This window comes from Sylvia atricapilla, chromosome 24 (assembly GCF_009819655.1).
Source record: "Sylvia atricapilla isolate bSylAtr1 chromosome 24, bSylAtr1.pri, whole genome shotgun sequence".
Classification (NCBI taxonomy): Eukaryota; Metazoa; Chordata; class Aves; order Passeriformes; family Sylviidae; genus Sylvia; species Sylvia atricapilla.
Genome location: NC_089163.1, coordinates 3833007 through 3845340, shown reverse-complemented (window position 1 = coordinate 3845340; position 12334 = coordinate 3833007). Strand labels below are relative to the sequence as shown.

At 50.9% G+C, this 12334-nt stretch overlaps 2 protein-coding genes across 2 annotated transcripts in view; one reads left to right on the top strand and one right to left on the bottom strand.

Moving 5' to 3' along the window:
- LUZP1 (leucine zipper protein 1) overlaps positions 1–12334 on the top strand; it is a 380667-nt gene that overhangs the window by 345392 nt on the left and 22941 nt on the right. The window lies entirely within an intron of this gene.
- UTP11 (UTP11 small subunit processome component) lies at positions 6414–12036 on the bottom strand. Its single transcript, XM_066335083.1, has 8 exons — positions 11903–12036; positions 11744–11805; positions 11506–11608; positions 11155–11268; positions 9456–9549; positions 9093–9223; positions 7257–7367; positions 6414–6688 (listed from the first exon to the last, which is right to left on the bottom strand). Exons 1-8 carry the CDS (start codon positions 11963–11965, stop codon positions 6605–6607), a joined length of 762 nt encoding a protein of 253 aa, XP_066191180.1. The 5' UTR covers positions 11966–12036; the 3' UTR covers positions 6414–6604.

Below are 12334 nucleotides of genomic sequence, written 5' to 3'. Positions count from 1 at the left end.
GCTGCTTCCTTCAGGACTGACAACCCAAACCCCAGCTGGAGCTGCTGGACTTGGTCCTGGCTCTCTGGGTGAAGTGCAGTGGATGGCAGCATAGAGAGGATCAGAACACAGGATCTGACAGTCCCTCCTGGACTTGCAGACTGGAATAAACTAAATTACGGACAAGCATTCACGAGTACATCTATGACACTTCTGGGTTGTGGGCTGCTTGCTGCCTTCCTTGTTTAGAACGATTTTGACAAAAAGCATCCATATGGTTCTGATATACTTAAGCCCGTGGCCAGGCTTTATAAGATGCATGGCAATCTATGGGACAGTTTTTAGAAGCATTTTGTTTTGCATTTGGATTGTCTTCCAGCTACCAAAATGATCAGCCCTGGCTTAGTCAGCAGTGAGAGGAAGGTTCTGAGGACTTTTGCAGCAGGAGACTCAGCAGGGCCACCCCAGGTCTGTGGCTGCCCCAGGACAGTGCCAGGAGCTGTGGGCTCAGAGCAATCCTCATCTCTCCTCCAGATCTGTTTGTCCTTCCAGCCTCAAAGGCAGCCAGCACACTCCATCCACTGCTCCCTCCAACTGCACAGGGAGTATGTGCTTTTAAAAGGCTGTGAGAAAAAAAAAATTAAAAAAAAGGTGGAATATATTATCTATTCACAAAGTCATTGTAAATATTAAAGAGCCCATGAGGGGAAATGTCTCTGATGATGTCTTTTCAGGAGTGTGGGAGAAAAATCCATGCAAAGGCACTATTGAGGGGTATGGCCAAAAGGCAAGCCATGCTTTGAACTTGTTCAAAGCCACAGGGTCGGCAGTCTTCCTGGGACTGCAGCTACCCAGCCCTCCTCAGAGTCAGCTGAAAGGTCACTTCAGCAAATCCACAATTTAAATAAAAGATAGTAAGTCCCAGAGAGAGCTATTTGAAAATAAAAGGCATCAAAAGTGAGACGGATGCATCTTTCTGAGTGGCAGAGGGGCCTGGAGAGCTTCAGCTTAGTGACAGAGTGTCTGTGCAGTGCAGGGAGAGGACAGGGAGCCCAGGTGCTTCCAAAGGGCGCATCTGCAAGCACCTGTCACAGCAGGAATGGAAAGGGAGCCTCCATCCCCTTGTCTCCATTCGCCCTCCAGCCCCCTTGGCTGCACAGTGCCCTGGGAATCATTCCTGCCTTGCCCCACCAGTATACCCAGTAATACCAGGGCTGGAGAACCGTGTCCCTGCTGCCACAACAGCTGTCACTGCCAGGAGGAGAAAAGCATCTCTGGAGAGGCCAAGACCTGGGAGAGAGTCATGGCTTTGGAGGACTCATCTCCTGTGCTCCTGAGACGTGCCAGGAAAGGACAGAAGACCACTAAAAACTCTGAGGAGACACTTTGCTTGGAAAGGCAGGCAAAGGAAAGCAGCCCGTGGTGTTATGTAATGCAGCTCTGTTGAAACAGTGCAGGAAAGTTGCCTTGTGCCAATAAATCAGGCGGCCATGGAGGAGCAGATGTGAATCACACCTTGCTTCATATGCCCTGCAGTGTTTTCACTTATTGTTCCAGTTTTAAAGATTAATGGCACTCAGAGATGAGTATTAGCTACGCTTCCATTTCATACTCATTATCAGAAGAGCTTTTTTCGGCGTAATTAGCATGGATCAAATTTTCCAAGTGGCTCGGCAGCCTCGCTGCTGTTCCTTGGCTGCTCAGAATGCCTGGGACGTCCCACTGCTGCTGCTGCTGGGTGCACTGGACCCCTAAAGCACCACGGAGAGAGAAGGGGCACTACTGAGATGACAGCAGCCCAGAAATGGCGGTTCCCTGACCTGGGCTGCCAGGAACCCCCTGTTCTGATGCAGCTGGAGGGGCTGGCAGCCTCTCCCTCACTGAACAGGAGGTTCTGGCTGCTGTGGGTCAGCCAGGGCCAGGTGCTGGGGATGATCTCTGCTCCAGACTGCTTTGTGTTACCTGGGCACTTGTGCCCAGCAGGTCAGGGCATGGAGCATTTGATACCCAGAGGAGTAACAGAGGTGGGTTACCCACACCAGGAGCCCAGCCTGGCTGTGGGGCAGGAAGTCTGGGAGAGAGGTGGAGGATGTGGGGCTGCAGGAGGTGGTGGCTGGGGAAGGGAAACTTGCTGGCATCTTCCAGGGCTTGTCTGGGACTGCTCTGTGGGGCTGGGGCACGCTGTCCCCGCTGTGTCCCCGCAGGGCTCTGTGTGTGGGTGCTGTGCCTGCAGGGGAAGGTGTTGGCGGTGCTGTGGGGGAGATCAGTGGGGAGCAAGTGGGCTGTGGGTGCTGCTGTGTGCCTGCCAGTGGTCTGGAGAAGGCCAGGGAGCACAGTGCAGAGCTCCCTGCTACACCAAATCAACCCGTGATCGTTTCTATCATGAAGATAAACTGGCCATTGTTGCCAAAAATAAATGTTAGTGTTCCAAATCCACACTTCAATAGCACCAGCTCATTAGAGATGCATATCATTTGGCTCCAGTCCCACACCTTCTAGCTCGTTATAAATATGCAGTTGCTGCTGGCTCTACCCCAATCATCTCTGCAATCAGAGCTTTTAATTAGGTTAATTAAATTGTATCAAACCTCGCAGGGACGCAGTTCACTGATGCTGATGAGGCAGCCAAAACAGACCTTAACTCTAGCTCTAATGAAGGCCCTGCTGCAGCTAATAACAATGCATAATAAATTAGTGCTTCCCTAGAAAGGTGCATCGGGGCTTGTGTTTCAGTAAATGATGATCTGTATGCACTAATTCACTATTGCAGTCTTCAGGTCTGCCAAGCCAGGGACATCCTGGGAATAGCTTCTCACTAAATAATGGGCTCCTGCCTGCTTGAAGCAATGCTGCTCACCTGGGTTCTCTCAAGGCACTAACGGCTTCAGGTGCACGACCGTGAGACCACAAAGCAAATATTTGCTGCTTTCACCTTGCCCAGCCCCGGGTCCACTCTTGGTGCCTGGCATCTCTCAACAGAAGCAGCAGCAGCAGGTATTTCTTTATTTATTTGAAACCTTCTGCAATGGGATTTGGAGGGGAATGTTTTGCCTGGAGGGCAATGGGCGGCTGTGTATAAAAGTGGCAGCATGAATGGGGACAGTAGCAGGCTCTTCCCAGACATCAGCAGCTCTGTGTGTTGCTCCTAATCCGGTGGGGAAAGGTCCAGGTGGCCAGGGAGCTGTGGAGCAGAGAGGTTCAGGGCAGCCATGCTGAGCAGCAATTAGTCATTCCTGATTTACATTCTGCTCTTTCAACTCCCTGCTGTGAAGCTGCTCAGGCTTGAGTGGAGGAACTTCGCCACCCTTTTCTCCTTGGTGCCCTTGGGCAAGGCACCTCAGCTGAACCTGGCTGTGGGATCCTGGGGAACAGCAGGGCCAGGGCAGCCACTCCTGCAGCTGGAGACCCTGAGCCCAGTCCCCTGTGCCACTGTGACCCTGGACTGGCAGCAGCTGCTGGTGAGCAGTGGGATGATGCAGAGGGTGCCTGGGAAGCGATGGTAACACACAGGGCAGCACTGTGGGCAGTGGGATGGGTGGGATCAAGCCTCCCTGCTCTCCTTTGTTGAAAGAACACAGCCTTGGGGGTCTCCAAAGGCTCTGGGGGTCTCTCCTAACTCATGGCCACTGATGGAGACCCCCACAATGGCTGTTCTGGGGGGATCCAAAGTCTCCCCAGGCAAGTCAGCTGCTGTTACCATGCCCCAGGGACCCCACTGTGCTCTCCAGTCTGGTTCAGGAAAATGGGGCCTACAGGAAAGCAGCTGAGAAGCCTAAGGGCTGGTGATGGTTCTCCTGCTAGTAAAATATATTGCTGCAGCTGCCTAGAGATAATCCTGCAAGTGTAGTCTGCTATTAACGTTTATAGACACTCATTATCAATTGAGTTCTTCAGGACCTGAACAAGGAATTACACAAGATTATTATATGGCACAATATTACTGAGTCACCTAAAATCTGAGCTGCGAATCTCTGGGGAATTTTGATATCTGTATCTTTCAAGCTGCAGGGAATCTCCTTGCTAAAGAACCTGTTGGTTCAGCTTTTGATGCTATAATTATCACAAACAAAAAATAGCTGCGGGCATTTTCTCGCTGTCCTTCCCCATGAGGGCCCAGCTAGAGGATGGCAGATCCCACCCATGTCTCACTTTAAAATCCTGTGCTGTGACCCAGTGAGCTGGGCTTTTGAATCAGTTATAAGGTATTGGCTCTTTCCAGATCCTTGCAGAAACATTTCAGTGCTTTAGTATGAGGATACCAAGCTAAAAGCTTTGGGAGTCAAAGAGCAAGGTCTTTGAGAAGGTCTGGATGTTTTTTCCTGGAAGCCACTGGGAACTCTGCAGGGCAGCAGCTGTGAGTCAGCCCTGTCTGCTAATGTAGAAGTTCAGAGATCAGCACCTGCCAAATCCTTCACCATCGCAGGCAGGAATAGGTGAAAAATGTTTGTGCATAAGAGCTGGCACCTCCTTTTATTCTGTTTTGGCCACAAGATGACAAACCACTCCACAGGCTGTGGGGCTTGTACCCAGGCTCTGGAGGTCAGGCTCCAGCAGGAACCACCACAGATGTAACAGTGCTCTGCTTTCCCTTCGCTAAAACCTTCATGATTTCCCAGGGAAAAGCGAATCACAACAGGCACAACTTCTGCCACCCAGACCCCACCTTGTGATCACGGGACTGTGTGTCCTGGCTGGTTCCAGCTCCTAGGGGACACCACCACCCCCAGGACAAGCAGTGTGGCCCTCCACCAGTGACCTCACAGCTGCCTACTGCATCCCATGGCACCAAACTGGGAAGAGATGCCTTTCTTGCAGGGAACAGGGCACTGGTGCCCATCCCAGCACTCGCCGTGCAGCGGGACAGAGGTGGACAAGGCGATTGCCGGGCTCTTCAATTCCTGCTCCAGGATTCCTGGAGGGTCTCCCGGCAGAACCGCTGCTCGGCTCTCCCGGCCACTCCAGCAAGGCTCTGGAGGCAGATAGAATTAATCAAGGGCGCAGATTAAAGATTTTCTCTATTTAAACGTCAGCCCGAAGGGATGATTTCCGTTCCCAGGCGGGGGCCGCCCCGAGGGGCGCGGTGACCCCGGGGGGACACGGCCCCGCCGCGCGCCGCTGCTGCCGCCTGCCGGCCGGGACCGGTACTGCGCCGGCTCCGCCGCACCGCGGGGCTCGGCCCGAGCGAACCGGACCGGGCCGAGCTGAACCGGGCTGAGCTGAACCGGACCGGGCCGAGCCGAGCTGAATCGGGCTGAGCTGAACCGGACCGGGCCGAGCCGAGCTGAACCGAATCGAGCTTAACCGGACCGGGCCGAGCTGAACCGGGCTGAGCTGAACTGGACCGGGCCGAGCCGAGCCGAGCTGAACCGGACCGAGCTGAACCGGACCGGGCCGAGCCGAGCTGGACCAAGCCGAGCCAGACTGCACCAAACTGAACCTAGCCAGAAGGAGCCAAGCTGGACTGGACCAAACTGAGCCGGACTGGACTGAGCTGAACAGGACCAAACAGCCAAGCCAGACTGAGCCCGACCAAACCAAGCAAAACCGGACTGAACTGAGCCAAACTGAACTGAGCTGAACTGGTCTGGACCAAACCGAACTGAGCCGAGCCAGAGTGAGCCCAACCAAACCAAACTGGACTGAGCTGAGCTCAACCGAACCGAACCGTTCCCACACACAGGGTTTTGTTTTCCCCTCCCGCTCACCCTGTGACAGAATCCGCAGACTCCGTGGATGCTCCACAGGAAGATTCTCCCCGGAGCTCTCTCTGCACGGCAGGAACAACTGAAGCTGTGTTTAAGCATGTAAAAACATCGCTGAGCTGCTGGGAAAGGTCCTAAGTAGCTGAGGGCCTGAGAAGAGCATCTTTTTTCCCTCCTTCCCCCCTTGCAGACCATGTGCTCATCGCTGGCAGGGACAGCAGAGAGATAAGAAAAGGAATGTTCACACGGAGGCTTCTCTGAACGTGCCTGGGCTGCTCCAGGACACTCGGGATGTGTCTGCACTTCCCCCATCCCTGGCAATGCAACGGCCCGAGGACAACCCAGAAGACAATCCCTTGTCCTGCACTTGGCTGCTGCATTGTTTCTCCTCGCACAGAACTTTGGCACTGCCTCAGTTTGAACTAAAGCAACTCTGAAGGAAAAGCACACAATGGAATAGGGCAGCTGGGAAATGAGAGGGATTGGGGGATGTTGGGGAAACGACTCGAGGGTAATTCACCTTTAACCTGCTTGCAAAAACAGCTGAAAAAGCTGAGCTCCACTCTCATGGGTTTGGACAGGTCCTGCTCAGCCCCAGAGCTGACAATCCCCAGGTATCTTCCCTGTCCTTGGGCTGTGCCTAACCCACCATGACCTTGACTGTTCACTGATTCTTTATGGTGCATCTTACCAGGACACTTAGGCAAACCTCACAGCTTCCCACTGTAAATATCAAGAGAACACACTCTGATTTATTAATCAATTAATTAGATGAAACACACTGATGGCTACCACAGGCCCACAGTGATTTGTTTTAACAAAGCACTGAGCTGCAGTCAAAAGCAGGCTGGCACCAGCCCTTCTCCAGGGGATGTGGCTCCTCCTTCCTGAGCAAAGACTGTAACAGTTATTCCATGACATCCCTAACGTTTCCGCTGAAACTTGAACTTGTAAATAGCTGGACCAGTTTTTGTTTCTTTCTTCACTTTTACCTTATGAGTTTTGTCCTGGAAAAAAAAGAACAAGTATAAATATTTGCTGCAATGCAAGGAGAAAAAAAAAAACAACTTACCCACAGAAATCAGAGTGCCTGTCTGGGTCTGACCATAGAAGAAAAATGGTCACTTTGCAGTGTTTAGGTGGGGATTTTAACTTTATCTGCTCTTTTCCCCTTCAGGCTGTCAGGCACAATCTGCTTTGCTCACAAGCACCAGAGAACAGGAGTCCCACTGAGACAAAGTAATTTCTGTGGTCGTTTGGGGTTTTAAGACCTCCTCATAACTTACAGAAATGCTTCTGACTCCTAGTGACACTACTTTGGACTCCTTGTGAGCACCATTTTACAGCTGAGTCTTTGTCCTTGCTGACAAGGTGAGACTTGGACTAGCAGATAGAATTTACTGGAATGCTTCATCTCCTTGCTTTTTTCATACTAAAGGAGGATTAGTTATCATTAGGAGCTACCACTGCAAAACCAGAATGAAGAAACAAATACACCATACACGACACAGCCAATACCAGACCTAATGGCCTGAGCAGAACCAGACTTGGGAGAACCAGAAGCAAATCCCTCACCAGCAGATCTTTCCGTGTCTGGATTTTCTGGGAGATGACAAACATGGCCTTCTCTCTCTCGATGCGCTGCCTCAGGAGGTCATACTGGTTCTTCCTCTGCTGGGCTAATTTCTGGAAACAAGGAAAAAAAAAAAAAAAAGCTGTTTTAAGACACAGATGAACAAGACATAATGGTCTAAATCCTCCAAATTTCAATGTTGTATACAAGAAAATATTTAGCTCCCTAATGAAAATCCAGAGGAGGGAGAACAAAAAAAAAAAAAAAAAAAAGGACAGACCAGAGAGCAATTCCTGAAGTGCTCAGAGCCTGCACAGGCCTCTCAAAATGCAACTTGTTGGGTCAAGTTTGCCTAATGAGAGTGGATAGCTTTCCCAGCACAGGAACAGCATTACTGCAGGTGTGATCTAAGTAATTAAATTAAGGAGAACAGATCCCAACATGCTTAAAATATGACTCAGACATTTAGGAGAAAACTAGTCAGTGTACGACTCGTCCAACTGCTTTACTGACAAGTCAAATTGAGACAGCTGGCAGGAGGAAAGGGACCACAGGGTGTTTATTATCTGACACCTGAGTCAGAAAAAACAGGTTAAAAATTTACCACTCGGCAGTTTTACGACAACTATTTTTACCCTACACACAACTGACTCGTACTCACAGGACTGTCCAACAGATCTGAGTTACCTGAGCAGAACCTCAGCAGTAAAGACAAGTGTAACTATTTCTGTGATACTAAAACATCAGAATCAAAGCTGATTATGTAAGCAATTCATGTTGAAGAATCATGATACAAATCAAATTAGGAAAGCCAGGAAGTGAGACTATAGCTTAAATGGCTTGAGGAAGGACAGTGAGGAGACAAATCTCAAGCCACTTTGGGCTCAGAACCAAACTAAAAAATAATGCAAGATCAGGAATGCTGCAACAGAGACATCTGTGTTGGAATAAGCTTTTGCTGTACACCAAATTCAGGAGTGAAAGGGGTTTTGGGGAAGTGTAAGGGGAGATTTAACAGTGGATGCTGAAAAAAATAACACCTGAAACTGCAGCAGCCTAACGAAAAGATAGTCCCATAAGTATATGTTCCTTTATAGAGAAGAAATACCTCAGTTTTGCAGGGACACTGCCTAATGAGATCCACAGCACTCTTTTCTGGCCTGTACATCACAGTTTATGGTGGTCCCCCCACAGTGGACTGGGATACAGGGAAAGAGTACTCTGTTAGATCAGGAGAAGATGTGACTGCAGGCTCCAGGCAGTCACTTGGTGATTGAGTGACATCCACTACTGCCTTGTGTCACCAATAAAAGTTTCAAGAAAATGTGGGAAGAAAGAGATAGTCTAAAGGCAATCCTGCCTCTGATATAATGCAGCTGTGTTAATTACCAAAGAGTGGGAACAGCCTTGCCCTCACAGCTATGGGTGTGATAAGAGTGAGTTGGTAGAGTCCAGTTGGAGTCTGCTGGCTGTGCTGTGAGGAGAAGGGACAGGTAAGGTGAGCCACTGCACAAGGGACAGACAGGGTTAGGGACAGAGAGCAGCGAGCTGGAACTGCAGAAGGAAGAGAGAAGAAGGAGAGAAAGAGCCAGAGCTGTGTGGAGCTGCCCACAGGATTGCTACATGGAAAAGGTATGAAAGACTTCTACATAACATGGTGCTGATGCTTGGGGCCCTCTGAAGTTTTTAATGAAGCACTCTGAGTGCAGTGGCCATCTCGACTATGACAAGAAAACAATTTTGTTCACCTCCACAATGGTGCAATTAATCCTTTTTAGTGCTTGTAATATAAAAGTTGTAAACCACGAAGAACTCTGCAGGATAAACAGCAGCAGTACCTTTAGGTGGACAGGATCAGTAGGTCCCTTCACTGTCTCTCTCTGCAGGGTTGCAATGGTTGGTCGGTTGTACACTCTATCCACGAGCTCAGGAACAGTGTCCAGGTGAGCAGCAATATCAAACTCCTGAACTATACAGAAAAAAAAAATTAGGAATAAAATCCAAAGGACTCCTTCAATAAGCAAACACATTGCAACAGGAGCCCCAGCAATGCAGCTCCTGCACAAGTGATGTCTCAGCTAGTAAACAAAAAGTATTTCTAGAACTTTTATTCCTTTAAAAATAATTTAGAAAGTGTCTTTCTTTTATGACAGGCACGTTACCAGTGAGAGAACAAGCTCTGTCACCGGCTGCAGCCTCACCTTCCCGTTTGGTGTCCACGAAGAAGAGATGCCGGCGCGGGCCGCTCCCCGCCGCGTCCAGCAGGTGGAGCTCTGCCTTCAAGCGCTCGATTTTCTGCGGAAAGTCCAAGTTTGGCCAAGTTCAGAGAGAGTAAAATCAACTCTCCCCCCAGGACATTTCTGTCTGTTCCTCGGGGTTACAAATAGCTGAGCTCCTCTTTCCTTTTTCCGTCTCTGAAAACACATCTAGTCTAGACTTATGACATGTCTTCACAACCTTTCCAGACAGAGGGTCACAGTCCACACATCCACACACACACGACTGAGTCCCCTGTTTGGCAAAGGGGAATGATTGCCATGGAACCACCAGCAAAAGCATGAAGGAAAGTTTAAAACTAGCTTTGATTTTTTTTTTATCCCCAGTGAGAATTGATTCTGTTTCGTGAATGAACATCAGAGCATACAACATCTTCAGAAGAGGATTGTATTTTTGTGGATTGCCAGCCTACCATATTCCAACAGTCTACTGCAGATTATTCTCCTCAACTGGGAGAGGAGAATACTCTGTAACTTTCTGTAACTTCTTCTCATCCTCTGTAACTCCCTGACAGGAGAGTGTGGCCTGGTGGCAGTTGGTCACTTCTCTCAAGGAACAAGTGTTTTCCCCTGTCCTCAGCACTGGTGAGGCTGCACCTCGAGTGCTGTGTCCAGTCCTGGGCCTCACAGTTTGGGAAGGACATTGAGAGCTCAGATGTGTCCAGAGAAGAGCAGCAAGGCTGGTGAAGGGGCTGGAACACAAACCCTATAAAGAATAGCTGAGGGAGCTGCTTATCCTGGAGAAAAGGAGGCTCAGAGGAGACCTGATCACTCTCTACAGCTACCTGAAAGGAGGTTGTAGCCAGGTGGGAGCTGGTTTCTTCTCCCAGGCAACCACTGATAGAATGAAAGGTTTAAGCTTTAAGCCTTAAGCTGCACCAAAAGAAGTTTAGGCTGGACATTAAAAAAAAAAAAATCTCAGGGCACTGGAATGAGCTGCCCAGGGAGGTGGGGGAGTCACCATCCCTGGAGGTGTTAAAAAACAGAGATGTGATGCTAAGTGCCATGGTCTGGTTGACAAGGTGATGTTAGATCATAGGTTGAATTTGATGATCTCAAAGGTCTTTTCCAACGTAGTTAATTCTGTGATGCTGTGACAGGACAAGAGGGAACAGCCTCAAGCTATGCTGGAGGAGGTGCAGGTTTGGTATTAGGAGAAATTTCTTCCCTGCAAGGGAAGTCAGGCGTTGGAACAGGCTGCCCAGAGAAATGGTGGAATCACCATGGCTGGAAGTGTTCAAAAGGCGTGTGGCTGTGGCACCTGGGGACACACAGGTTAGTGGTGACCACAGTGGTGGCTGGGTGAACAGCTGGACCTCATGATCTGAGAGCACTCCTCCAACCTTAGGGACTTCATGGCTTCTCTGTGAACATGCTAAGCAAGAATACATCTTTAGTCTTGAAATTTATGTAAAAATCACTGTTTTATAACAATGCACAGTGTCATTTTTGATAATCACCACACCTTTAGGCTCTATACCCAGCACTCCACTGACACTTCCATTGTGCTTTCCAGCACTGTATAAATCCAACTTTACTGAACAAACACAACAGCCAGCAGCAACAATAGGAACACAGTAAAATTCTGAGCAAACTAGAAAAGACTAAAAATATGAGTTATTACCTTGGCTTCTGCAACTCTTTTCATTTCTATGTATTTAATATCCTGTGTCCTCATCAGTTTTGCCTGCTCCGGGGTAATTTCATCCTTTTGCTGCTTTATTACATGGACTCCATCCTACAACCAGACAAACAGAGCACTTACAGACAGCCCATCCTACCTGAAGAGCCCTGTGGGGCCTCCTAACAGTGGATTCTTCTCCCTCGTTTTCTTCAAAGCCTTCTACAGGCATCAAACCAATTTTCTCATTTATCTACTAATTCATACATATAAATCAAAACAAGGTAAGAGGGGGAAAAATGTTACTTAGAGCAACGAAGCGTAATCCTGCTTGAAGGCAATGGAGGATCTCACCTTGACCTCCGCACGTATCATTTTAAAGTAGAACTCATCGGGGTTCTTGTCCAGCGCTTTCTTCTGCAGCGCCCTGAGAACATTCTGCTTCTTGTGGTAGTCACTGGGGAGGATAAAAACAACAATCACGAGCTGTTCAGCAGCTTCTCCGCGCTCACCGCGGCTGAGGCGCCGGCTCCTCCCCGGCGGGGCTCAGCGCTCGGAGAGAGCCCGGGGAAACCCTCACGGCCGCACTCACTGTGCACGGAGCCGGTAATCCTTCTTCTTCTCCAGCAAGCCGAGCTTCGTCCGGGCGGCGGGCTACGGGAGAGACGGGAGCGTGAGGGGGAGAGAGCGGGAAGGGCCCGCGGGGATGGAGCGCGGAGCGCCCGGCAGGCCCCCGGCCCCCAGCACTGACCTGGGCCCGCTCGCGGTGCGGGCGCTGCCGCGCCTTGGCGGCTTTCCTGAAGGCGGCCGACATGGCTGGGCACGGCGGGCACGGCCCCGAGCGCCGGGCACGCGCGTCCACACGCGGCGGGGAGCGCGCCGGAACAGGCGGGGCCTGGCCTCAGCGGCGCGGCCGCGCGCGCCCCCGCCTGGAGGCGCCGTGTCCATGGCGACGGCGGGAACGCGCGCGCGGCCCCGAGCGCGGCCCCGCGGGGACCCCCGGGCACGGGCGGCTCACGGGGCGGGAGCCGCCGGTCCCTCCGCAGCCGGTCCCTCCAGCACGGCCCGCAGCCCTCGGGCGGAGCTCCCGGTCCCGCCGCGGGAGGCCAAGAGCCGCAGCCGCCGCCGCCTGGAGCCGGGGCTCATCCCGCCGCCGGCCGCACGGGGAGCACCGCGGGCGGCA